This window comes from Camelus dromedarius, chromosome 1, assembly GCF_036321535.1.
Source record: "Camelus dromedarius isolate mCamDro1 chromosome 1, mCamDro1.pat, whole genome shotgun sequence".
Lineage (NCBI taxonomy): Eukaryota > Metazoa > Chordata > Mammalia > Artiodactyla > Camelidae > Camelus > Camelus dromedarius.
In genome coordinates this window covers 86,063,168-86,090,316 of record NC_087436.1, presented here as the reverse complement: position 1 = coordinate 86,090,316, position 27,149 = coordinate 86,063,168, and the positions used below count along the sequence as shown (strand labels likewise).

Genomic DNA, 27,149 nt, shown 5'->3' with positions numbered 1-27,149 from the left:
AGACTCCCTCTGACACAGCTTTACTCTTTACAGGCCTGCGGTGGAATAAAGGATCTGAACTTGTGCTTAGTAAGAGCTTGGCATTAGAAATCGGCTTTCAGAAACATTTCTGTCTTGAAAATGAGTTAATTGAATCACTGTAATGATTTTTTTAAAAACCTCATCCATAACAAATTATAGTTAAACAGCATTTTACAAAAAGAGAAGAGAATATGAGGAAGCGTGCCAAAGATACCCATCAAAGTGGCTTTGCTTTGGAAATGGTACCAACTGAATATGAGATGAATTTCAGTGACTGAAATGGAACAGATGAGATGAATGAGAATAATTGCAAAATATATTTTGATCCAGTACATCCTGAGGATGTATTAGATACTACTTTAAAATACAGAGTATAAAAAATAAGTACATCTTAAAGCAAAATATGAAAAAATAGTCATGCCAACTTATCACAAACTTTTCAAGTATTTCAATCTTGGGTTTAGACCAAGTGCATGAAGCTTTAGTCCAAGGGATTTTTTTTTTTCAATCTCATTCTGAATGAATGAAAACAGGACAAAGACAAGTGAAAGTTAGATCTAGAAGTTGTGTCATCATGAATATTCTAATAGTGTGTACTTTGGAGGATGTCAAAGGCATTTTTAAATTATCCACTTGTCTCATTCCAAAATACAGCAAAGGTGGGTCTTCTTAGAGAGCTACTTAATCTGAGATCGAACAAGACACCCTGGCTGCTCCCATTCAAATACTTACACCTGAGAACTAAGCTTTATTATATTTTCTTTCTTGTTTTACAAAAAGGGATGAGGAGCTTAGGGAATAAAATACAGAGAAAAAGGGCAACCAACATCCCGAATGTGCCAAGAGGCATTTCCGCATCGCTCTGCTCCTGTGTATTGTCGAGTTGCTGGGGAGGCAGTACCCTTTCAGGAATGATTTCCAGCCATGCAGATACGCAGTCACAGGCATTGTTGGCTGTCAGTGTCCTTTATGAGTGGAATCGCTCCCTGGCTTGGCTCTATGTGATGAGACTGACCACTCTGGGAAACGTCCCTTTAGGCTGTGAGCTGTTTAAGAGTGGCGATGACAGCTTCTGTTTCATTTTGTAGCTCCCAACATTGTGGCAAAGTGTGTTCCTTGGGTGTGTTTTAGCCTTTGCTCCTCCTGGTCTTCCTAACAAACGGGAAGCAAGGGTGCCAGCCCGAAGTTTATTTCATCACTGCTTGAAATCAGTGATGTCTTGAATATTGAAGAAGTTCCAGTGGATAAGGGCTTATTGATGCAAAAGATGCCCCTGTTTGCGTGCAGAAAACAGAAGGGTAGGAGGTTTGGGCGAGAGCCACAGAAGGCAAGTGCTTTCTGAGCGCCCACGATCTGGCCCAGCTCTCTAGCTGGGAGACAGAGTGCTCACGCCAGGGAGGGCTGCACCCTCCTCTCTCCCGTCTGTGTTTTCCTTTCCTTTGCAAATGTTATTTGACAAAAGCAATTATACTAATTTCCTTCCCTGTGGGCTCAATTCTGGTTTTGACATGATGACTTGGAGGGATCATTATGCTTCCTCCATACGGGAAAAACACCACCCAGCTGTGCACCCACGAGCGCTGGCCATGGTAAAGAAAGCTGATGAGATGCCTGACTTCTGTGCCTGTTGATGGTTCTGGTCACCCACAGGTCGTATCCTGGGGTCTGGTGCATTTGGGAAAGTGGTTGAAGGAACTGCCTATGGATTAAGCCGGTCCCAACCTGTCATGAAAGTAGCTGTGAAGATGCTAAAACGTAAGTGCCCCTTTCTGGGGACTTTTTGAACATGGGGAGATTAAGTAAATGGCTCAAAATCACACAGCCAGTAAATGCCAAATGTAGGACTAGATCTTGGTTCTTTTCACTCTAGGTTTTATGTGTATTTAGATTCTTTTGTCAGTTAGGTTTATTTAGATTGTTCTTGTTGCCTGTATGTTGGAAAATCAAGAGTTATTTTTAGTGACTTCTTTTTATGTTAAAGCCTGGGGATGAGCTATTATGAGTCACTGATCTGTTTCTCTTTTAGACCCTTGGTAAATAAAATGATATCTAGTCATAGGATTAGCCATGTTTTGGGCTTTTTCTGGGTAGTAGATAGCTTAGTTGAACTGATATGTGATCTATTTCTTCAACAGCCACAGCCAGATCCAGTGAGAAACAAGCTCTCATGTCTGAACTGAAGATAATGACCCACCTGGGGCCACATTTAAACATTGTGAACTTGCTGGGAGCCTGTACCAAGTCAGGTAGGCTTGCTCACCTGAGACTGAGGATTTTCATAGAGCGCTGTGCTTGTGAAAACTGTCCAGGCTTTTTCACCCCCCACCCTGTACCTCCAGACATGGCAGTGAATACAAGTTCCTTGGATGGAGTCCTTGCCTGGATTCCATTACTTGAGGGAAGCTCACTGTTTGAGCAATTTCTCTTGCCCAGGCAAACACAGCGACTCATGGCTTTTCTGTTCTTTGTTTTTATACTGATCTCTGGCTGGTTTTGGTCCCTCCAGGTCCCATTTACATCATCACTGAGTACTGCTTCTACGGGGATTTGGTCAACTATTTGCATAAGAATAGGGACAGCTTCCTGAGCCACCACCCAGAGAAGCCAAAGAAAGAGCTGGACATTTTTGGATTGAACCCTGGGGATGAAAGCACACGGAGGTAGGTGTGCAGAGAGGTGCTGCTGTGAATGACGATCTTACGAGCCTCACCAGCGAGAGAACCCATGTCCTGATAGAGGCCATGTCTGAGATTCAGAGCCTGGTGGTAGCAGGACTTAGAGTCCCCGTCCCTGCTCCGTCATCCCATAACGTGATGCTGATAGATACCTGGTGTCTGCAGGTGTTTTGGACCAGGTTATCATGTTGGGGATAGGTTTGCTGATAGGTTAGAATGAGAGTGAGAGTTGGAATCATTCTGGGAGCCATATTGCTGTTTATGTGTGGTCTACTCACGACCTCCACATGCGTCTCCGCCAGGGATGTCTCAGTGCTCGTGTCTTGTGGGAATCTGAGGATTTCCAAGCTTAAGACGCAGGTCCTTGCTGAACCTGGGCCTGTAAGTCAAGCCAGTGAAGTGATGATCCCCACTGTGGAAACCTATACGTGTCTGCAAAGATCTCTGTAGATAGGAATTTCTGTCAGATCAGACAGTACGTGAGTTCACTTCATATTAAATTATTCAACGGGCACCAAATTGCTGCTAAACTTATTGAGTAGCAGGAGTTGTCTGCCCAAGCCAGTTGGTCACATGGTGCAGGTCCGTGGCCTGTAAACCGGAAAGCAGAGCACAGACACAGCTGAGCTGAGCTGAGCTGCTCTGCGTGTTCGTGTGGTCGTCGCCGAGCGCTCGTCCCCCCGCTAGACCCCACGGGAGGGCGCGGCTGGCTGTGCTTTTGCTCCCCCACCGCCCCTGCGCCCACCGCTGCCTTGCACAGCTGATCACCATCTACCAAATGTGGGATGATCGCTCCAGAGGGGCACCCCGGATAAGGTTTCTTTTTGTGTTTTTACAGTTACGTTATTTTATCTTTTGAAAACAATGGGGACTACATGGACATGAAGCAAGCTGATACTACACAGTACGTCCCCATGCTGGAGAGGAAAGAGGTGTCTAAATACTCAGACATCCAGAGATCACTGTATGATCGCCCAGCCTCGTACAAGAAGAAGTCGATGCTAGGTAAAGTATCTTTGTTCCTGTTTTGGGTGTTGCGATTGTCCAGTGATTTAAAATGATGCTTAAAATACTCCAAAGATAGTGAGCAGGCAGGGTAAGTAGGACTGCCAGGCCACAGGGTCCCTAACCGCAGATCTACAAGGCCGGGCCCGGGACATGTTTTTAAAGGTCTGCAGCCTGTGAATTGAAAAAGAAGAAAAAGAATAAAGACAGACCTAATGTAACAAATTTTTCAGACTCTAAGTGAAATTATTTTATTTTATTAGTTTAATTTTATTGTATATTTTTACTTTTTTCTTAGTTTTTTTTGAGATATAGTTGACATATGGGACTGTGTAAGTTTAAGGTGTACAGCGTAGTGATTTGACTTACATACATCATGAAATGATGACCACAGTAGATTTAGTGAGCATCCATCATCTCATATAGATACAAAGTAAAAGAAAAAAAACTATTTTCCTTGTGATGAGAACTCAGTATTTACTCTCTTACCTTTCATATAAAACATACAGCAGTGTTAATTATATTAATCCTGTTGTATATTACATCCCTGTTATGTGTCTTTAAATGTAATTGTTTAAAGAATTATTTGTTTGAATATAATGATATTCTTTTTTTGGGTGTTAACATGTTTTTTTATTTTTCCTTTAATTGAAACTATGGTGATGACTGATGTTTTTTCTCAGTGCCCTTACTTGGCAAAATTAAAAGCTGACAATCTTACATTGGATCCTAATGTTATTTTTTTAATTTAATTATATAAATCCCTAATATCTGTGAGTTCTATAGCCTTTGCTTTTAGCTTTGCTGATATCCCAGTTTGTGACAGAAACTGGAAAGTGGACAATTTGAGGTTATATTTTCTGACAAAGGGGTTGAGTGTTTCTACTGAATGTCATTTGAAGGAAGATCTGTCTGTTTTCAAAGCAGACGAGCATGTGGCAAGGTTGAATTGATTTATAAACTCCGGGGAGCCTAGCTGATGCCCATACCAGATGGACCACCCTACATCTGCTGCGGGGGTGGCCCCTCCAGGGTTCTAGTCTAATCACAGGCTTGGAGTCGGGAGGAGGCTGTGAGATGGAGCTGGTGGTGACTTGCTCCCTAATCTTGTATTACTGGGTCTGAGTCCTCCCATTGGTCCATGCAAAAGGCATTGAGCTGCCATGGAAATTGTTTTGAAAATCACTGATGTACTCTGAATGCTTTCAGGGTTCTTAAGTGAAAGGTACAATTCATTAAAAAAAAAAAAGAAAAAGAAAAAGAATGTGCTTGTTTTGCAAAGCATAGTACATAATAATATTTTCCACTCCTGCAGTTCCAAGTTCCACTCACTTCTCATTGCCAACTGGGGAGACTTCCAAGCCCTTTTTAAAGATTAGCCAATGAGACTTGTCGGAACCAACACTTCCTTTCCCTCCTGTATTGTTAAAAATAGTTTACATTGCTTCCCAGGCTGGACCTGGCTCCAGATGTAGGGGGGACCTGATTCATGCTCAGCCCAGGCCCAGTTGGCAGGCAGACCATTGCTTTCTGGCTGGAAAAATGTGAATGGCTGCAGCTACTCTGCAGTTGCCTGAAATTTTTCAAAAAACACTGAGAACTGCTGGCCTAGAGCGCCTCCGTCCTCGAAAACCCTGGGACCCTTCCAGATGGGACCAACTGGGGAAGGGGAACTACATGCAAAGTCTTTGGCACTACTCGTTAAGATCGCCACCTCTAGTGGCTGGTGGCTAATTTTATTCATGAAGTAAGCCAAGTACTACGAAGGTGGCTTTAAAAAGGAAAAAAAGCTATTCCTAGAAGCTGCTTTTTTAAAGAGCCTTCATGTACATTCATCATGGGAGATTGGGGCACATGTGTGCGAGTGTGCGTGTGTGTGTTTTAAAAGTGGCTGAGGGGATTCGTTAACTAAGGTTGAAAAAAGAAATTTGGGAGGCAAACGGCAAAATACATGTAAGAATCTTGAGACTGGTCCTCATAGAGATACATATGTATTTAAACCAGGTATATGTTTCTGTGGATGTATTTCTTTTTAAAGAGAGAACTTTTGCATAGTTGACACACCCACCTGTGATGTCTAGAAATTCTAAAAGAAAATACTATTGGTATGTTCTTTGAGTAAGCCTCCACAGCCTGAGTGGTCCAGCCGTGAGGGAGTGTCACGGTGGGCGATGTTTCATGTCATCCGCCAGCTCCAACACGCTTAATTCCTTTCCTGCAGACTCTGAAGTCAAAAACCTCCTGTCAGATGATAACTCAGAAGGCCTTACTCTGTTGGATTTGTTGAGCTTTACCTATCAAGTTGCCCGAGGAATGGAGTTTTTGGCTTCAAAAAATGTAAGTGTGCTCAAGGGGGAAATCTCTCTTGAGACTCAGGCCACAGATCTGAGTGAGGTCAGCGTATGAGGGAGATCTTGGAGAAGCCACTAGCAAAGGTTGCATCTCTCTTCCTCTTCGCCAAAGCAGGGCAGGGAGTTTGACATGATCAGGTGTCTACTTTTCTCCAGAGCTCTCTCCTTCTTGGTGGTGGAGGGTGAGGACTGGGACTAAGGCCGGGAGAGGTGAGCTCTTCATGCCAGGACAGCCTCCCTGAGGTCTGCCTGGCAGCTCCAAGCGCCCCCATGAAGTGGCCAGTCTTGCAGGGGTGATGCTGTCCAGCAGCAGATGGACTGACCTCGGCGTTGTTTCTTCCCATTTTCTGTGCAGTGTGTCCACCGGGACCTGGCTGCTCGCAACGTCCTCCTGGCACAAGGGAAGATCGTGAAGATCTGTGACTTTGGTCTGGCCAGAGACATCATGCATGATTCGAACTATGTGTCGAAAGGCAGCGTAAGTGCTCTTGCCACCTTTTGCGTGCTCACCCTCCCCGACATGAATCTCTGAAAGCAGATATTGCTTCTAGCCATTCAGAGCCCAGATCTTTAACACGGAGCCCATGAGCTTCACAAACAGACTCCGGGGGTCAGTTATGAAAAGCGCAGGTTCTGCAGATGGGCTGCCCGGCTGTGGGCAGCAGCCCCAGCACTCACTAGTGTGGGCACTTGGGGCAAGTGACGTGGCCATTCTGTGCCTCGATTTCCCTTTCTGTATCAGGGAAGTGACGTTGTACCTGTCTCTTGAATTGCCGGGGGAATTAGATCAGTGGATTCAAGTAAAATGCTTAGGACAGTGCCTGGCCCACACAGAGCACCCAGTAAGTGGTAACTATCAATGTGGAAATTGTGCATTTATTTCCAAAGAGAATGCCTTTAACTTTTATCAAAATCCAGATGGCATCCATGACCCCTAAAATGTTGAAACCATTTGTGTTAATATATCTTAGAAGCATAATTTCCTTAAAGATACTCATTCTGGTTTCCCCCTCGCCCCCCTTATTGGAGGCACTGGGGATTGAACCCAGGACCTCGTGCATGCCAAGCATGTGCGCTACTCCTGAGCTATTTCCCCAACTCCCAAGGTCATCATTCTGTACTACACTTGAACCTTCTCCCCACCATGTCCAACTCTAAGCAGAGGAAGTAGCTTGGGATACATCTGCCACCTGTAGGTACAATTCCAAATCACCCCACTGCACTGGTTGTGAGTCTGCTCACGGCGTTGCTGCCCAGCCCTGCAGGACTCTGGTCTCTGTCTGTGCTCCGCATGTTTTATGTACTGTGTGGCCATGACCTGTAGCTTTAGGCATCTTGCACAAATCAATGGACTGTTCTAAAAGGTCATGGATCTCTGTTATCTCCTCACAATCTTAGGCAGCTGAAGGATGCTACTTGTGGCTACTTTCTATATCTACCTCAGTTTAATATTTCCACTGATGTTTGGACCAGCCTCTCAAAAGAGGCTGCAAAATTATCATAATATTATATTTTTGTATTAGTAGGAAATGATTCTTACAGTTCCAAAATGTAATTAGCTCTCAGATCACTGGGTCTGTTCTTAATTTTATTTCTAGGAACACCAGAAAATAGGGGACAGGTCCATTTAGGGCTCACACTTTTTGGGTACAAATTCAGGATGAAGTATCTTTGGATATTAGTCCTTGGGAGGGCATAAGAGGCAACAGTGACCATCCATCATTCATCAGATATGTACTGAGCACCCATTAGGTGCCAGGTATTCTTCTGGGTGTGGAGAATACAGACGTGAACAAAACAACAGAGACACGCATGTGGGGCAAGGTTACTAGGGTGTTCTTACTAGCGTTATTATTAGCCCAGAGAGGACGCCTTTCTGCTTCTGCTGCTGTAGATCACTGGTGCGTACACCGGGTTTAATGTCCTCCCCTCTTCCCTGCAGACCTTTCTCCCAGTGAAGTGGATGGCCCCTGAAAGCATCTTCGACAACCTCTACACCACCCTGAGTGACGTCTGGTCTTACGGCATTCTGCTCTGGGAGATCTTTTCCCTTGGTACGAGCCTGACATCTCTGCTTGTTTGGGTTGTTCTGGAAAAACACTAGGAGGGAGACACCGTGTTTTCCCCGCTCCAGGGTGTGAACGATGTTATGATATCTGGTGTGAGTCAAGTGCACTGCAGCCGATTTACGTCATGTTGTGCACTTAACGATATCTATGTCTGCCGGTGCGGATGGAGAAGGGGTCTTGGGCAGCTGCACCCTCACCCCTGGCCTTTGCACCTCCTCTCCTTTGGGCTGCATCAGAGAGACTTTCTCCTACTGGAGATGCTCTTGATGACATCCACTGACTGTCTGCTTCTCCGTCTTGGACTTTGGGTTGAGTGGGTTCACCAGTGAGAGTCGCCCATCCCTCACCATGGTGAGGGATACTTGGTGAGAGGTAGTGCAGTGAGGGCAAGGGCACGGCTCCCTTCCTGGTCATCGCTCTGGAGAAGAGAGACCTAGTCATTCAGTCAGTCAGGCCCCAGGTCCTGAGCAACACAGGTGCCCCGAGCTGCCAGGTGAGGGCCCTGTGCGAGGGGTGATTCAGGGTTCTGACCTCTGGACACTTCACCTGGGGAGGTATGACTTACCCACTTAGTGGTCAGCTGTGTGGTCCTCATTTAAAATTCTAACAGAAGCCCAGAGGAAAGAGGAAGGAGTCCTGGAGTAGTTTTGGAAGGAAGCTAAACTTGACCTGGCCTTGGCCACAAAAATGTGAAATGTTTCATGAATTTACTGTCATCCTGATGTGATAGTAAAGGGCTTCCCTGCCTGGCATCCCTTTTCTGTCCCTCCATTGAGGTCACTGTGGGTCATCCTAGGGTGTGGCGTAACTGAGGCTCATGTTCCATTAAAAGCAGAGAATTATCTAGACATTTCAAGACTTCTGCCTTAATTATTTGAACATTTCTGATGAAAATGAGTTTTTTGGCCTCAGTGATTCATAATTTCTCTGGCTTTTCTATTTTGCTTCTTATAGATAGATCCAGGAGTCAGAAATATTGAAAAGCACTCTTTTAGACATGTAGAATTTTTGCCAGGGGTGTCTGAACTCGACCAACCTAGAAATGCTGGTTAAATTTAAGAATTGGTGGGGGAGGGTACAGCTCAGTGGTATAGCACATGCTTAGCATGCGTCAGATCCTGTGTTCAATCTCTAGTACCTCCATTAAAACAAACAAACAAACAAACCAAATTACCTCCCCACCAAACAAAAACCAAAAAAGAATTAAATTTAATTTAAAAAAATAGTTGGACAAAAGTTTTAAAAATTAAAAAAAAAAAACAAAAAAAGTTGGGCAGGGCTATGAAATCAAGGAGATGATAATAGTTTCCTTGAAAGAACCAACGCCTTGAAGTGGGGATCCCCAGACGATTTCTAAAGATGCTGTATCCCCCTAAGTGTTTCAGCAACTTACCACGTGGTTGTCAGTCCTGCTGTTTTCTTCTTGGGCTCTCAGGTGGCACTCCCTACCCTGGCATGATGGTGGATTCTACTTTCTACAATAAGATCAAGAGTGGGTACCGGATGGCCAAGCCTGACCACGCCACCAGTGAAGTGTGAGCCCCCTCCCCATCCTGTGGGCCTGTGCTCATGCCCAGTGGGTCCGTGGGGGCGGGCGGTGCCCGGGCATTGCTCCCTGTGCCCACTCTGAGTCCTGTGCCTCCCCAGCTACGAGATCATGGTGAAATGCTGGAACAGTGAGCCGGAGAAGAGACCCTCATTTTACCACCTGAGTGAGATTGTGGAGAATCTGCTGCCTGGACAATATAAAAAGGTTTGTCTGGGCCTCAAAAGATGGATGGGTGGAAAGGAATGGGTAAAGGAAGGGGACGATAGCCGGTCATTATGCTGGCAAGCAGTACTGTTCAGCAATGTTTTAAAGGGATGTTTTCAAAGGAGGAAAAAGATAGTGTGATTCAGTGGCTGGAGCTTCATGGAATGCTCCCTGGGGCCCCTGGTAGTAAGGATGAATGAAGACTCTCCCCTTCCTGAAAGGTTCCCTTTCATCCTAAGTGTGCAACACCTGTGAGCACTTTATTCTCCACATGTTTGAGTAGCTGAAGCTACTATGCAGTTAGAAGTCTCAGGGCATCTGCAGCCATTAAATGGCTAATTTGAATGCACTTAAATCCATACGAAATTGGCTTTTACCAGCTGACTGGAAGGAACAATCTCAGCTGTTATCTGTGGCTCCAGCTGGTTTTTTGTGGAATAGGAAGTATTGTTCAAAGGAACAAATGTAATTTCATGGAACCAAGCAGGATATGATAATGAATGAAACAACTTTTCTGCTGAGATGCTGAGAAGGAAATCTAGGCACACTTGTATCATAAGCTCAATTTCTTACATTCAGATTAGTCACCATGTAGAGTTTCCATACTTACTGCTCTTCCTTCTTCTCAAGGAGGAGCAGTGTTATCAGAACTGGAAGTTAAATATTTTTGTTTATTGATGATCTCACTGCCCAGTACAGTTGCTGTAAGTGAGGCAGAAGGACATTAACCATAGGTTAGTCAAAGACACTCTGGTTGGTGAAGATGTGTTGATGGGGATGGACTGGTACTATTGTTGAAAATAAAGTCTTTGTAGATCAATGGTCCCTAAGTTTTGAGTCAGATTTCCCCAGTGTTTAGGGATCAGAAAGGTTTCAGATTTGGTGCTCCCAGTGGAAGTCCTCATCACCTCTTGGACCTATCCAAACCCCTGGAGTGACTACGTGATATGTAGAAGGGTCCATGCTAGTCCCAGAAGAAGGCAGTGTGTGTGTAGGGGGCATAGCTGTAGCTACTGTCTGAGAAAGGGTTCTTGGTATCTTAAGACCTGCCAGCAGGAGATCTCTGCCATTCGTGGCCCTTTCTTCATGTCCCACATTTCTGGGGACAGCTGACATCTGACTCTCCTTCAGTTGTCAAAACCCACATCTGTTTGGAAACACAGGCAGTTAGACAATAGTAAGTTCTGAGGGTTTGCATTCTTCTTTTTAGTTCTGTCAATTGCACTTGAGTAACTATATGAAATGAATGTTTACAGAGTTACGAAAAGATCCACCTGGACTTCCTGAAGAGCGACCATCCCGCCGTGGCACGCATGCGCATGGACTCCGACAATGCCTACATTGGCGTCACCTACAAAAACGAAGAGGACAAGCTGAAGGACTGGGAGGGGGGCCTCGATGAGCAGAGGCTGAGCGCAGACAGCGGCTACATCATCCCCTTGCCCGACATCGACCCTGTTCCTGAGGAGGAAGACCTTGGCAAGAGGAACAGACACAGGTAGCTGGCGCGACCTCAGCTTCGGGCGGAGCCCCGCCCCTGCCCCAGCACACCTGAAGGGGCGACGCCCTTGCCCCTTGTGAGGCCCTCCCCGGGGCGAATCTGTCCTGGGGGAGCTAGTGCAAGAATCCCCCAGGGGTCTATTTAGTTTTGGAAATGCTTCCCAGATGATTTTTTTTTAATTAAGAAAAGTTTATTCAAATATAGTTAATTTACAATATATTAGTTTCAGGTGTACAATGTAGTAATTGATTTTTTTATAGATTACACGCCATATGGAGTTATTATAAAATACTGAACTATGTTCCCTGTGCTGTACTTTACATCTCTGTGATTTATTTATCTTATAACTGGTAATCTGTACCTCTGAATCCCCTTCACCTACTTTGCCCCTCCTTCCACTCCTCTCCCCTCTGGTAACCCCTAGTTTGTTCTCTATACTTGTGAGTCTGTTTCTGTTTCATTTGTTCATTTTTTTTGTCTTTCAGATTGCACACATAAGTGAAAACATACAGTATTTGTCTTTCTCTGTCTGACTTATTTCATTAAGCATAATACCCTCCAGGTCCATCCATGTTGTCACAAATGGCAAGATTTCATTCTTTTTTATGGCTTAGTAATACTACATTGGGGTGCATGTATCTTTTTAATTAGTGTTTTCATTTTCTTTGGCTAAATTCCCAGGAGTGGAATTGCTGGATCACATGGTAGTTCTATTTTTAATTTTAAAGGACCTCCATACTGTTTTCCGTAGTGGCTGCACCAATTTACATTTCTACCAGCAGTGCATAAGGGTTCCCGTTTCTCCACATACTCACCAGCACTTGTTATTTCTTGTCTTTTTGATGATAGCTATTCTGACAGGTGTAAGGTGATATCTCGTGCTTTTGATATGCATTTCTCTGATGATTAGTGATGTTGAGTATCTTTTCATGAGCCTGTTGACATGTATATCATCTATATGTCTTTGGAAAAATGCCTATTCAGGTCCTCTGCCCATTTTTAAATTGGATTACTTGTGGGCTTTTTTTTTTTTTTTTGATACTGAAGTGTTTGAGTCCTTTATATATTTTGGTTATTAATCCTTTATCAGACATATTGTTTGCACATATCTTCTCTCATTCGGTAGGTTGCCTTTCGTTGTGCTGATGGTTTCCTTTGCTGTGCAAAAGCTTTTTAGTTTGATTAGATTTCATGTTTATTTTTTGCTTTTGTTGCTCTTGGCTGAGGAGACTGATCCAAAAAATATTGCTGACACCAATGTCCAAGAGCGTACTGCCTGTGTTTGCCCCCTGGAGCTGGCAGAGATGTAGGACAGGGAGGGATGTGCTTCCCTGGTGGAGAATCTTTGATCTAAGTCCTCAGGTAATTTGATCAAACTGACACAGCAACTGTGATATTGAAACTGTATAGGCCTCTCTTTCTGTTTTCTTAATCAGTCATTGAACTGAGGAGAAAGCTGGGAGTCTGGCTGTACTGGGCTGTTTGACACTATGTCAGCAGTTCTTTTTTTTTTTTTTTTCTTTTTGTATATATATATATTATTGAGGTATATAGTCAGTTTACAATGTTGTATCAATTTCTGGTGTACAGCATAATGCTTCAGTCATACATGAATGTTCATGTATTCATTTTCATATTCTTTTTCACCACAAGTTACTACAGGATATTGAATATAGTTCCTTGTGCTATACAGTATGAACTTGTTGTTTGTCTATTTTATATATATATTAGGTAGTATCTGCAAGTCTGGAACTCCCAATTTATCTGTTAAATATTTTGTTTATTATTTAAATGACTTTATTTTGATTGGGGGGTAATTAGGTTTATTTAGTTTTAAAGGAGATACTGGGGATTGAACCCAGGACCTCATGCATGCTAAGCACACACTATACCACTGAGCTATACCCTCCCCCTGTCAGCAGTTCTTACTCCTTGCTGCAAGCTGGAACCACCTGGGGAGATTTGGAAGCTAATATCCAAGCCTCCCCCAGACCAACAAATGTGAATCTTTGGGAGTGAGGCCCAAGCACTCTCTGGCTGATTTGTTCTTTCTTTCTAACTTTGTAATATGGGAAATTTCCAACATGCATGGTTCAAATAGCATAGTGAACTGTCAGGTATCCATCACTCAACTTCAGTGTCTATGAACTCATGGCCTGTCTGCACACATAGCCATATCTACTCCTTCTCTACCACTCCCCTCTGGGTTATTTTGAAGCAGATCCTAGCCGTCACATCATTTCATCCATAAATATTTCAGCATGTATCTCAAAAAGAGGCTCTATTTTTTAAAATAACTAGTTATTAAAAATAACAGTGATACTATTATTTCACCCCACCTCCACATCCACAGTAGTTAAGAACATCAGATATCCAGTGTTCCAATTTCCTTAATTCTCTCATAAATATTATTTTATGTTTGGTTTGTTCTATTCAAGACCTTCATAAGAGTCACACATGGCCCTTGGTTGGTAGAGTTCTCTAAGTTCGTCCTGCCTTTTTTGGCCCCTTTGCATGTTATTTGTGTAAAAACCAGAGCATTTGCATATAGAGTTCCCACATTTAGAACTTTGCTGATTGCATTACCATTGTGTGTTTTATCACATTTTTGTCTCCTATATTTGTTGTAAACTGGTAGTTAGTCTAAAGGCTTAATCTGACTTGGCAGATTTTTGGCAAGTGTGCTTCAAAGATGGTGCTATGTACAGGAGGTGCATTCTGTCCAGTTGTCTCTCTTTTTGCAACAGTACTAGCCATTGATGGTCATACGTTGACTCATTAATTTATTACCAAGGTGATGCTAATGCACAGCCAGGACTAGACCTAGCGGTGTACATGGGCCAGACGAAGGGGCCATGCCCCAGTTCTTTGTCCTCTATGCATCGCCCCTGGACAGAGGCAGGAGAAGATGATGATAGAGTGGCCCCTGGTTCAAGGCCCAAATTGCTTATGAGTCTCTCTTTTTTTCCCCCTTCATTCAGGGTGTTGCTTTCTCTGCCCCATTCAGCAGACTACATACAATTATTTAGGCAGAAGCACATGGCATTATTTTGGAGGCTTAGAAGTGTGATTTCTCTCAACCAATTTAGGTATAAGATATAGACAGCCCTTGTTTATTTGTATGCAGTGGGTAATTTTAAAAGTATAATTTTTGTTTGTTTTTGTTTTTGGCATGTGTTACGAGATTTGGAGATGGGGAAAGTGGCCTGACTTACCTTTCTACTTATCCTTTGCTCAGAACAGTTTTTAAATGTACTTATATTCCTTTAGCAAACAGTGTTTCTCCAAGCTTTGGGTAGTTCTGGGGTAGGGGGCAGGCTGAGCAGTGGGTCTTGGAGCCCTGTCCCCCAGATTTGTCATCTATTTGGTTACTTTGTGTTTGGGAGCTCTGACTATTTCAACTGTAAAAGAGGGTTTTGCTTATAAATAAAGTTAGAAAATTACATTGGGATAAATAACATAAGAAAGGTGCCAAGAACTTTTCTAGGGGTGCACAAGGCTGGTCTTTAGAACTTGACACATGTTCCAAGGGAGAATAATTCTAGTTGACAGGTAATTGTTGTATTACATAACTAGAACTTCTGCAAGGGTGATGATACATTTGATCTTCTTTGAATCACACGAAGTATGTCCCAGATAACTATACCAGGTCATACTGTGGCCCAGCTGGGCTGAACGTGGTAAGGGTTTTAGCTTGGGCTGTCATAACACAATACCACAGACTAAGGGACTTGAACAACAGGAATTTATTTATTGTATTTCTGGAGGCTGCAAGTTCAAGATTAAGGTGTTGGCAGGTTTGGTTTCTCCTGAGGCCTCTTTCCTTGGCTTGCACGTGGCCACCTTCTCACTGTGCCCTCACTTGGGCTTTTTCTATATGTGTATTTCTGGTGTCTCATCCTCTTGTTATAAGGACACCAATCCTGTTGGGTTAGTGTCCCGCCTTTATTACCTCATTTATCCTTAATTACCTCCTTAAAGGTCCTGTCTCCAAATATGGTCACAATGGGGGTCAGGGTTTTAGCCTATGAATTTGGGGGGACACATTCAGCCCATAAAAGTGAGGGGGGATCCCAGACTTGGGCTGCTCTGGGTGTAGGCAGCCAGGAGTGAGCATGGTGGCCCTGTGGAACCCTCTCCTCAAGGCTCAAGCTGTATGGCCTTGGGAGGGGAGTGGGCCTAAGGAATCAGGACTTGGGGGTGCTAGGTCAGAGCCTATCAGGAGCCAGGCCCTGGGCTATAAGGTGGACACTGTGGCTCAGGGACCAGATATAAGCCCAGTCGTCAGCATGAGGAACCGCTCTGAAGCCTGACGAGCAGCAAGGATGATGTGGGGCTGGGTCATGGGGGAAGTTAGCTCTCTCTGTGCCCACACTCCTGCCTTCCTCTGTGAGATGCACTGGCAGAGAGAGGAGTAAGCCAGGCCCAGGGGAGCCAGTGCCAGGGAGACTGACTCCGCCACAGGGCCCAGCTGTGGAATTCATCCCAAGAGGGAGGCTGGTGGTCCAAATCACAGCATCCAAGGAAGTGTCATCAACACAGGTCCTAGCTGGGCTGGGGTCAATATAATATCCAAGGGTTGACTCAGGCCTCCAGCCATTGGCCAAGATCCCAGGAACTGGGCCTCCTGGGAAGAGGGGTGGTCAGGACTAGTCAAGACCAGCTAAGGGGACTGGGGTTTAGTGAGGCCCTGGGACCAGGGCGTAAGTTGGGAGGGAGGGTGGAGTACAAATAGGAACTGAGCGAAAGCTCAGTCCTAGGGAAGGGCCCAATCTGGGGAGTTGTGAAGGGGGACCTCCGTCCAGTAGTCCCATAGGTTCTAAGGGTTCTCTGGGCTGCAGGGGCCTGGGGGAGGATGGAAGCAGACTGTTTCCTGTGGGCTGGGCTCAGTTCTCTGCTTGGAAACTGACATGGAAAGGAAGGGAGAGAGGCTGAGGGTCAGGCCTGGCCTGCCAGGCAGGAAATAGCTGAAGGGGTCGAAAGCCCCTATTTGATATATGTGTGTGTGTGTGTGTGTGTGTGTGTGTGTGTGTGTGTGTGTGTGTCTGAGGTGCCTTCCCACCTTCGCCAGCCGACGCTACGGCTTATATGCCGCGTGTACAGCATTGTGCTGCAGCCTCACAGGGGAGAGGTGAAGCATGGTCCTGCCGTCAGCAGATGATGATCATTCAGAGCGAAAAGAGATCCATGCAAATTTAGCAACACAAGACAAGATAACAATAAGACAGTAAGAGTTCAGAGACAGGAAGACCAACAGGCCATACTGACAGTCTGGAGATTTTAGAGAAGATTTAGATTTTTGTGAAAATTTTTAAATGTCCAGAAAAAGTGAAGGAACACATCTACCACTTAAATTTAGCAGTTGTTAATATTGTGCCATGTTTGTCTTGTCTGTCTGTCCATCTGCCTACCTATATACATAAAATAGGTGTCGTGTGTATCACACACTCATACTTTTTTTTTCTTGCTAAATCACTTGAAACTCCACACATCTCCTAAGAATAAGGATACTTTCCTATGTAGCCATAATAGCATGATCACATGTGAGAAAATTAACAGCTATTCCCTAATATCATCTAATATCCAGGCCCTATTCACATTCAGGTAAGAGCTTGAATAATAATAGCGATGTCATAGCTAACGTTTACTGAGGACTTACTATGTGCTAGGCACTGTGCTCAGTGCTTTATGGCTATTACCTCATTTAATCACTCCAACAAACAGGACTATTGTCAGGCACTGTTGTCATGCTGTTTTTGAGGCAAGGGAGCAAGTTCAGGAGGTTAAGTGACTTTTGTGATGTCCCACAACTGATATGTGGTTGACCATTCTAGATCTAAGGTTTTCTGACTCTAGAACTCCCCCCTCAGTAAGTAAAGAGCCTTCACCTAGGCCTTCAAGACTCAAAGAGGGTGGATGTAGGAGGAGAGAAGAAGGGGAGGAGGGGAGAGAGGGCATTTCCCGGGCCTGGGTGAGATCCTGAGACCACAGTTTAGACATTCAGGAGGTTTCAGAGCGAGCAACTGACTGGCCTGGCTGCACTTCGCCCCTGGTTTCATCCTTCTGCTTTTTCTTTCCTAGGCTTTTTGTTCAGGCCTTGCTTGTTTTCTGTTCCACTAGGATTGAGTAGAGAATGTAGAAATTGTCACAGCTTGTTAGCAGCTTTGGTGAAAGGCTTGGCAGAAGAGAGGGGGCACTCAGGAGTAGGGATGCCCTGTGGATCCGGGTTTCCCATGTGGCCCGCTGCAGTGCAGTGGGCGATGGGTCTGGCTTGGTGGCAGAACCTTGCCCGACTGGGTAGCCTGAGTTTGAATGCAGAAGGATCTCACAGGAAGAGCTCCTTTGGGGGAGCCTTTCCAGCAGGCCACCCTGGAAACGTCTCCATGGTCTCCTTGGTCTGACCTTGACCTTTCCTCCTCCAGCTCACAGACGTCTGAAGAGAGTGCCATTGAGACAGGCTCCAGCAGTTCCACCTTCATCAAGAGAGAGGACGAGACCATCGAGGACATCGACATGATGGACGACATTGGCATAGACTCCTCAGACCTGGTGGAGGACAGCTTCCTGTAACTGGCAGATTCGGGGGGGACCCTCCACTCTCCTGGAACCACCTTGGATCCTTTTAAGAAAACCACTTTATTGCAATGCAAAATTTGAGAAGAGGACTTGGATGATGTGTGAAGAGGGGTTCCCGGCCAAGGGCCTCAGGGAACCTTCTGAATAGGAAGGAATGGGCTATTTTGAAATGAACTTTTTCAGCGTTGCCTCTCGCAATGCTTCAGTAGCATCTCAGCGGCGTGCGAAGTTTGGAGGTAGATGGACAAGGAAATCATGGGCCACGGAAGACGAACTTTGTGTTTCAAGGGCATTGGTGAGATTCCAACGTACACAATTTTTACTGCAACAAAACTCCAGCATTGTAATTATGTAAATAACTCTAACCAAGGATGTGTTTTGATTTGTATTAACTATCTTCTCTGGACTTCTGAAGAGACCACTCAACCCATCCATGTACTTCCTGCTGGAAACCTGGTATCAGCTGCTGTTGAACTTTCTTGTGAAGTACATGCAAAACCACTTTTGAACCTTAAAAGGTACTGGTACTATAGCATTTAATTTTTTTTTTTTTTAGTGTTAAAGAGATAAAGGATAATAATTAACCAACCTTGTTTATTAGATTTGGGTCATTTATAAACCCGACAACTCATTTTCATATTGTAATCTACGTTTATAATAATACTACTGTTATCGGTAATGCTAAATGTGTAATATGTAATACGTTTTCCCTACAAAAAAAAGCACAATTTAAAAAAAAAATCCTTACTAAGTAGGTGACAAGTTTGACAGTTTTTGACATTTCTATTAAATAACATGTTTCTCTAGAAAATACGGTTATAGCTTTAGTGGATTAAATTTAGCTGAACATAGAGAACAAAGTAAAAGTAGTGTCTTCCAGGAAGTCAGAGTTTTTAACCGTGTACTGAATAGCTTCCCTAATCCATTGTACTAAAAACAATTAACTGCCCTCTGAAGTAATGGGATTTAAAATAAATAAACAAGCCCCTAAATCCTAAATATTAAGGCATGAGTCTACACCTAACATGACTTGTCATGTTATTACTCGGTGGAAAAGATAATCATCAGCAAAAAGACTGGATTTGCAGAGGTTTTTTTCATACCTGGTGATAACTCTGGTGGATCTCAACATATATATATATTTGATTCTGTGAACCCTAAAAGAGTCAGAAGGATTCCCTGAACAGGAGCCCCCTTCCTTCATCTCTTACCCCCAAGAGAAATAGTTTGAAATTCTGAGACAATAAAGGCGTTCACAGTGAAGGCTGTGTGCCTTAGCCTGGACTCGGTCTCCAAATGTAACTGTCAACCAGGATCACCAGACTCTAGGTCCTCATCCCAGAGATTCTGAATGGTGAGGTCTGGGGGAGCAGAGACTTGTATTTTCACAAACATCCTGGCTGTTCTGATCAGCCAGACTTGGGAAACACCAACATAGATGGCAGAAAGTTGCCATGGGAAAAAAATAATTTGAAATTAGGAACTGGGCTAGAAATCAACCATGTAGGAAACCTACTGTTTAAATCTTGGCTCTGGGTCAGTGATGTTTAATGCCATTTATCTATCAATTGCTACCCTTCATTTAACTTTCCAGTCTTAACTGAGGCTGAGCAAGTGAAACCTTGGCTTTTCAGATCTTCTCACTACACGAGGGAACTGAATTCCCTCCCCACCAACTTCCCCCCAAAGGGATGTGCAAATGTTGCAATTCAGTGTACCAAGTCTCTAAAACCAGGTCAATATTTTGGTGCAAAAAATGGAAAGTTTTACTGGTATCTTGGGGTTAGATGGGAGGACAGATTGTCACATCCATCCAAACTGTCAAACCGGTTGGTGTGGGTTCTTTGGCATTCTCTGCAATGCCGCTTAATTGCTGATACCATATGAATGAAACATGGGCTGTGATTACTGCAATCACTGTACGTGCTCCTGGCAGGTGATGCGTTGGAAGATGTAGAAGCAATCACAAGGTACTTGACTACCTACTGGTATAATCTCAATGCAAGCCCCACCTTTCTTACGGTAAGCGTGAAGACTGAGCCATATTGGGCAATTAAAAAAGAAACCCTGACTAGGTTCTGTAGAGCCCATTAGACTTGAAATACATTTGTGTTTCTAGAATCACAGCTCAAGCACTCTGTTTATCTCTCCCTCTCCCTTGTACAGCCTTCTTTTGTTGGTGCTTTGCACTTTGATGTCCTTTGAGTCTTGAGTGACATCATGAAGCTGGATGAAAATTCTCAGACCATCAGGGTCTAGTCCTCACGAACGCTCTCACCTGAGTTTGTGTGTGACTGCATTTTTTTTTTTTTTAATGTAACAGTGTTTTCAGTGTATCGTAGATTTGTTTCCTTTTTGGCCTCCTGCAAAGTCCCCAGATGAAAATTTGTCAATGCTTCCTGCTTTCTATTTTTATGAAGACAATCAAAGTTGGCCTGAGAAACACAATTTGTGACTTTTCAAATGATCGATGATGTCCTTAAAATGTGGTCTGCCAATCTGTACAAAACGGTCCTATTTTTGTGAAGAGGGACGTGAGATAAAATGATGTTATACATCAATATGTATATATGTATTTCTATATAGACTTGGAGAATACTGCCAAAACATTTATGACAAGCTGTATCACTGCCTTTGTTTATATTTTTTTAACTGTGATGTTCCCCACAGGCACATTAACTGTTGCACTTTTGATTGTCCAAAATTTTTATTTTAGAAATAATAAAGAGAAAAATACGTACATGTTCCCAAACAGTGGTGTGGTGAATGTTTGAGAACTAACTCTATAGGAAGGGTCTGCCAATACAATTGTATTACAAATGCCCCATTCATGTTTTTGTTTTAAGACATGTAAATGAAGATCTTTATATTTCAATAAATAAGATATATACGTATAATTTAAAGTTATGCTAAAGTTCCAGCATTGTTGTCTTTAGTTTAACCATAAATTACAGCAATCCTGTTTAATTTACTTTCTTAGCAACATTCCAGTAGGACTCTGTATTGTGGTTTTCATGAAGCTGATAGGAAATTTTAGATTTAAATATTATTTGAGCTAGTTAGTTCTCAGACCCAGTATTTGACTTCAAGATGACTGGCCCTTGGCTCATCCTTATCCTGTCTTTTCTTTGTTATAATAGTACTTTCATGTGTGGTATTTTTTCCCCTACACAAGTACAGGGTTGCATTTACTGTGGACACCATTCAGACTTTGCAGAAGGATGTAAAGTAAAAGGTTAAAGTCTTTTTTCACCATAGCTTCTTCCCTGTCTTGGTCCCAGTTCCCAGAGATGGAATTGCATCTTTTCTCTTCCTTCCTTCCTTCCTTCCTTTTTATTTCTCTTTCTCTCTCTCTTTTTCTCTTTCTTTCTATTTTTTCAGAACTGCGTCTTCTGTGTGTTTTTATCCTTTCAGCCCCTTTCGGTGCATCTGCTTATATACATATATATACATCTCTATTTTTGCTTCATATTTTACCTAAATGAGATTGTATTTTATGTAATGCTTTGTAATATGCTTTGTTCTTTTTCTTTTTAAAAAAACAGACAATTTTTTTAGACCAGTTTTAAGTTCACAGCAAAACTGAGCAAAGGTACAGATTTCCCTTCTTCCCTCCACTCCCACACATGCACAGCTTCACATCCCCCCCAGAGTGGTACCTTTGTTACAGTTGATGAACCTACATTGACACGTCATTATCACCAGAGTCCACAGTGTTTTTTTCTTTTAATGCTGTATTTTAGAGATATCTGTCAGAAGATAGACAGACCTCCCTCATTTTTTATCAGCAGCATAGTATCCCATTATGTAAATATACCATAATTTATGCAATCATGTTCCTGTAGATAGATTTATAGTTTCTAGTCCTTTGCTATTTAAATGACTCATGAAAATCCTTGCACGTACATACATCCTTGTGCACATATAGTAGTGTTTTGTCAGGATAGATTCCTAGAAATCAACCTGCTAGGCCAAAGCAGGTGCAGAAATAAATTGACATTGAGCCCAAGCCTTCAGATATGATTGTCACAGTAAGTTCTTGAATGGCTGCACGTGAATCACCTGCTCTGCCAGTTCCCTGCCGTTTTCTAGGATTTCCTCTGCCTCACATTGCTCAGTGGGATGTGATGTGTGTGGCAGGATGTGGGTTTTTGTGTTCTAAAGCACGCCGAATCAAAAGACTTTAGGAACTAAAAAATCAAAAAACAAAAAACAACTCACCTCGTTTTCAACTCATGGATAATGGAAGTTGATTATGCTAATAATTGGAATATAGCGCCCTGTTCCAACATAACTCCTTGTTGCCCAAGTTCAGGTAGCCTGCAGATCAAAGCACACTTCCTTGCAGTTAAGGCTGGAAGGAGCGTGGCTGCAGGTTGCGTATTGGATCAGCCTCTGTTCCAGCCCCAGGAGGGAGGCAGATCGTAGGGAGCAATAATCCTGCTGATGAAACAATAGCGGCTTAATCTAGCATCAAATCGGGGCTCCAAGCCTGTGGAGAGGTCTTTTTGTTCTCCTTTTTAATGTATAATTCTACCTCTTAATTTAATGCAGGCAGTTCTGCCTATTTTATACAGTATGGTAACAAAAAAATGGCTTTTACTATTGGAAGATTTTAAAACTGTTTCAAGATCCTTCTCACTTTTGCTTATTTTGATTCTTACAATAGTGTGTTGAGGAAGGGAAGACTTTATAGCTGAGGAAATCACTTGATTTCTAAAAATCATAACAATTCCAGTAATGGGAACCTTGGGATTAGAAATTCCAAATACACTAATTCCAATGTTGTTTGCGCTACAACAAACAGTGGAAAAGCAAGAGTTACTGGGAAATGTCAGCGTTCAGAAATAAGTTGCTTTGCTTCTTGAAATATTTCAAAAGACAACTGATGGAGTAGCCGGCCTGCAGAACTGTTTTGCATTTCTGTGTAAGAGCAATTTCTTTTCAGGCTCTACTACAACAGTTCTAATAATGGATATTATGATTTTAATAGCTATGTGGTTCATAAAATGCAGGTCAGGAAAATGGCTTAGAATATCTGAAACCATCATAAAACTAGGCAATTTTCCCTGGGATAACGGAGTGATAGAAATAAATGCTTCATTATCACTGACTTCAAATACATACAAGGATTAAGTCCAACCACATTGTTACAGCAAAATTAATATACTGTGTTTATAATAGACACAATTTTTTCACCCTCAGCCTTAAAATATATATAAAAATTATATATATATGTGTGTGGGTATATATATATATATATATATCTCCTTAATTAGCAGATTACAGCATTCTGTTCCACCCAGTTACATAAACAGTATCCGTGTCCTGAAGAATAATGAACGCATCCCCCATGTATTCCTACATGGATAATGTTTCCATCATCCACATTCTTGTCTACATATATAGTGACAGAGACATCAAGGACACATGGTCTCACATGGCTGGGGGAGTATATTTGCTCCCTGTTTCTGGTAATAGGCTAATTGGAATTTTAAAAAGATTTGCCACATTATCCTGGCAGATGGTATTTTGCTTTATCATTATTCATGGGTATTAATGACTTCCCTCTGGAGCATGTGTATCCTGTCTATTTTGAATTTCATTACATTTCATGCTGACTGCTCCAAACAGAATCAGATCCAGTATTTTCTGTGCAGTGCCTTAAGCTGCAGATCGTTTGGTTGGTCCAAGTTTCAGGCTCGATGAGGAAGTAAGTAACTTTTCTTGGAAATGAAGAAAACCTTCCCCCCCCCCCCATCTTGAGGATTGCATTACATTTCTTATTTTGTTGCGCTTGCTATCCCGCAGGATGGCGTGCGATATCTGGTGTATTTGAAGACAATTCCAGAGTGGGTGCATCTTTCCCTAGCCTGAGGTTATTGGACATCCTTTCTTCCTAGAGAGGCTGGGGTTTGGTTTTCTAAATGGAGAAAATGCATGAGAACATGATGCAGTGATCTGGCCCCAGAAAGTCATTTTTTAATTAATTCCTTCAACAAATATATATTAGAGAACAGCCTTGCCTTTGTTTTGTTGATCTCTAGAATGCTTATACCTAAATTAGGCAGCTGGCAGACTTTCCACCTGGCTACTTACCTGAGGGGAACATTATGTGACAGCAGAGCAGCAAGCAGAAAATTGTGGTGGGAGCAGGCCAGAGTCCTTGCTCGGGAGGAACAAAGAGCCTGGGGAGTAGGACATACAGTATAGCTTACTGGAGCCTTCTGATAAAACGAAAGCTTTTCTGCAACCAGGGTTCACAAGTGGTGTCCGAACATTTGTGAACGGAAGCTAGGGCTGGGGGAGCCAGACCGGGTGGCCTTACTTCCTGCAATCCCTGTCTTGGTTTGATTCCAGACAACATGGCCACCTTCACATCCATCCTCCCAAACTTTTATCCCTCTCTTCTTTGGTGTTATTGAGCTAGGCACTGTTTTAGGTACTGGGATTCAGAAATTAATACAATAGGCAACCACGTCTCCGTATCATGGAAGACAGAGACAGACTCCAGAGCAGAGTGCAGATTCGTTGGATGGCCAGTTTAATAAAGACAATGTCTTCTTCTGGGATGGAGGTTGGTCAGATTTGCCTGCAATTTTAAAAGATTGGTGTTTCCTAAGCTTAGGGTTCTGCAGCTGTGACACAAACCCATTCCCTGTGTACCATCCACCTAGGCCACTTGTATTGTCCCCATAGGGCTTTGGGGGCAGGGCAAACTAACATAAAGTTTGTGCTGTTTACTGTACTGTAAGTACAGTAAATCCTTTGTTTCTGACCTAGGAGTCTTGTATCTTTTGACAGCATCCATGAAACTATGGGGAACTAACTTATTAGCTTACAAGTAGGATAAAATCTCAGACCCTTTACAGTCTTGACACTGACCCAACAGAGTACCAGTCAAGTAAGATCTCTCTTATCTTCTTTATTTCTTCCCCAAATGATATCCTTCTCCCCTGAACTTTGGAGGGCCTGGAGGTAACAAAGTGAGTATGGGAGGAATTAAAAAGAAAGCTCTAGTTAGGGAAAATAGACAAGGAATTCATCATATCCATCTCTTTACCACTGCAGCCTTTACTTCTTCAGGAGGTCCAAGGTGGAGAAATAGAAATTAAAACTTCACATGAAGTCTAGAGTTTACAGTTAGTATACTGGAGGAAGTGAAGAATATTTTATTATCTATGCATGGCAAGAAATGTCAGTGAGTTGATTCTAAATTTTATCTAAAGGGACAGGAAGAATGAACTTTACAGAACAGGTATAAAGGGGGATTTTTTGGGACACCAATAAATAAAGATTATTTTCTATTCTTACACCTGTTCAACCCAACCATTCTACTTCAACTCTATAGAAAACAGGAAGGGAAATAAAAGGCAATTTCCCATTCCTAGCTAGAATGATTGTGTTTTAGTGCTGCTGTTTGGCTTCTATTATAACTCCTTTTGCAACCAGAGTGAGACTCTAGTGATGGTTGAGTCTAAGAAATGTGCCTGGTGAGGTGACAGCATCACCATGCAGTAAGGTTGTGACACTCTAGTTGTGATTTTAGAAACAAGGATCCTTCCAAATTAAACCATAAAGTGGTATTTTGGCTGACTTGTCTAAAAAGACATTTCTTTAATCATTATTCAACAATCATTTTCCATGTATTATGTTAAGTCCCAGGGATACTGATGTCACTAATGTTCAGTGAACACTGTGGTGAATCGAATTATACTTCACAACTATATTCCTCTCCCTCATCTTCACAGGAGGACTAGATATTTTCACTTTGTTGATGTTAGGCTTGACCATGTGACTCTCTTTTATTAACAGGATAATAATAGATTATTATTATTATTATGATACAATAGATACTCGAAATTTGCTTGTGTCAAAGGGCTTACGCTCTTGACATCTTAACAATATTGAGTCTTCCAATCTGTAAACATGCTACATTTCTTCATCTACTTAGATCTTCTTTATTTTAACAGTAATATTTTGTAGTGTTTGGTGTACTTACATATATCTTGTTTTTTCTGAATATTTCATTTTTGATGTAATTATAAATGGCATTATTTTCTTTTTCTATTTGAAGCTAGTGTATAGAAATGTAATGATCTTATATTCTACAACTCTGTAGATTCCTAAGGATTTTTTTTTTAACATAGACAATGATGTTATCTGTAAGAAAATACAATTTTAAAATTCTTCCTTTCCAATTTGGATGCCTTTTATTTATTTTACTTATCTTATTGCAGTGACTAGGAATTCTAGTACAAAGTTGAATGGAAATGGTGAAAGCTGATTAGGAAAGCTTTTTTCTGCATCTGATGAAATTATCATAAAAAGTTGAGATTATCATTCTTTTTTCATTTGTTAACATGGTGAACTATATTGACTGATTTCCAAAAGCTAAGCAATTTTGCATTTCTGTGTTAAATTTCTCTGAGTTGTGATTATTATTCTTTTTATATATTGCTGGACTAATTTGATAATGTTTTAAGGATTTTAAAATTTATGTTTATAATGAATACTGGCCCGTAGTTTTCTGTTCTTGTCATATCTTTCCTTTGTTTGGTGTCAAGGCAATAATGGCCTCATAGAATGAGTTGGGACATATTTCTTCCTTCTCTAGTTTCTGAAAGAGTTTTATGTAGAATTGGTATTATTTCTTTTTTAAATGTTTGATATAATTTACCATTAAATTCACCTGGGCCTGGAAGTTTCTTTGTTGGAAGGTTGTAAATTAAGAATTCAATTTCCTTAATAGATAAAGGGCTATTCATGTTATTTACTTATTCTTGAGTAAGTTGGATAATTTGTATTTTTGAAAGAATATGTCCATATCAATTATGAATTTTTTAGCATAAAGTTATTGAATTTATTACCATAAAGTTGTTGATAACATTCCTTATTATTATTTAATATTGTAAGTTTTGTAATGTTATATCCTCATTTATTCATGATATTAATTTGTGTCTTACTGGTGATATTGATTAGAAGTCTATCAATTTTAGCGATAGTTTCAAAGAATCAGCTTTTGGCTTCATTGTTTGTCTTTTCTCTATTGTTTGTTCCATTTCTATTTCATTGATTTTTTTTTAACTGTTACTTCTTTTCCTTTCTTTTGTTTGAATTTTTTCTTTCTTTTCTAGTTTCTTAAGGTAGAAGCTTAGTTAATTTATTTGAGACCTTAATACTTTCTAATGTAAGAAT

At 42.1% G+C, this 27,149-nt stretch overlaps 1 protein-coding gene across 3 annotated transcripts in view; it reads left to right on the top strand.

Moving 5' to 3' along the window:
- Nucleotides 1-20,858, top strand: part of PDGFRA (platelet derived growth factor receptor alpha) — a 43,512-nt gene extending 22,654 nt beyond the window's left edge. For all 3 annotated transcript variants that reach the window (XM_031434468.2, XM_010996986.3, XM_010996985.3), the window contains exons 13-23: nucleotides 1,672-1,776; nucleotides 2,157-2,267; nucleotides 2,528-2,681; nucleotides 3,535-3,701; nucleotides 5,923-6,038; nucleotides 6,408-6,530; nucleotides 7,995-8,106; nucleotides 9,557-9,656; nucleotides 9,769-9,874; nucleotides 11,131-11,372; nucleotides 17,798-20,858. In XM_031434468.2, the coding sequence (XP_031290328.1) occupies nucleotides 1,672-1,776; nucleotides 2,157-2,267; nucleotides 2,528-2,681; nucleotides 3,535-3,701; nucleotides 5,923-6,038; nucleotides 6,408-6,530; nucleotides 7,995-8,106; nucleotides 9,557-9,656; nucleotides 9,769-9,874; nucleotides 11,131-11,372; nucleotides 17,798-17,945 (1,484 nt within the window). In that variant the 3' untranslated portion in view covers nucleotides 17,946-20,858. The remainder of the gene's footprint in view (nucleotides 1-1,671; nucleotides 1,777-2,156; nucleotides 2,268-2,527; nucleotides 2,682-3,534; nucleotides 3,702-5,922; nucleotides 6,039-6,407; nucleotides 6,531-7,994; nucleotides 8,107-9,556; nucleotides 9,657-9,768; nucleotides 9,875-11,130; nucleotides 11,373-17,797) is intronic.
- The last annotated feature ends 6,291 nt before the right edge of the window (nucleotides 20,859-27,149 follow it).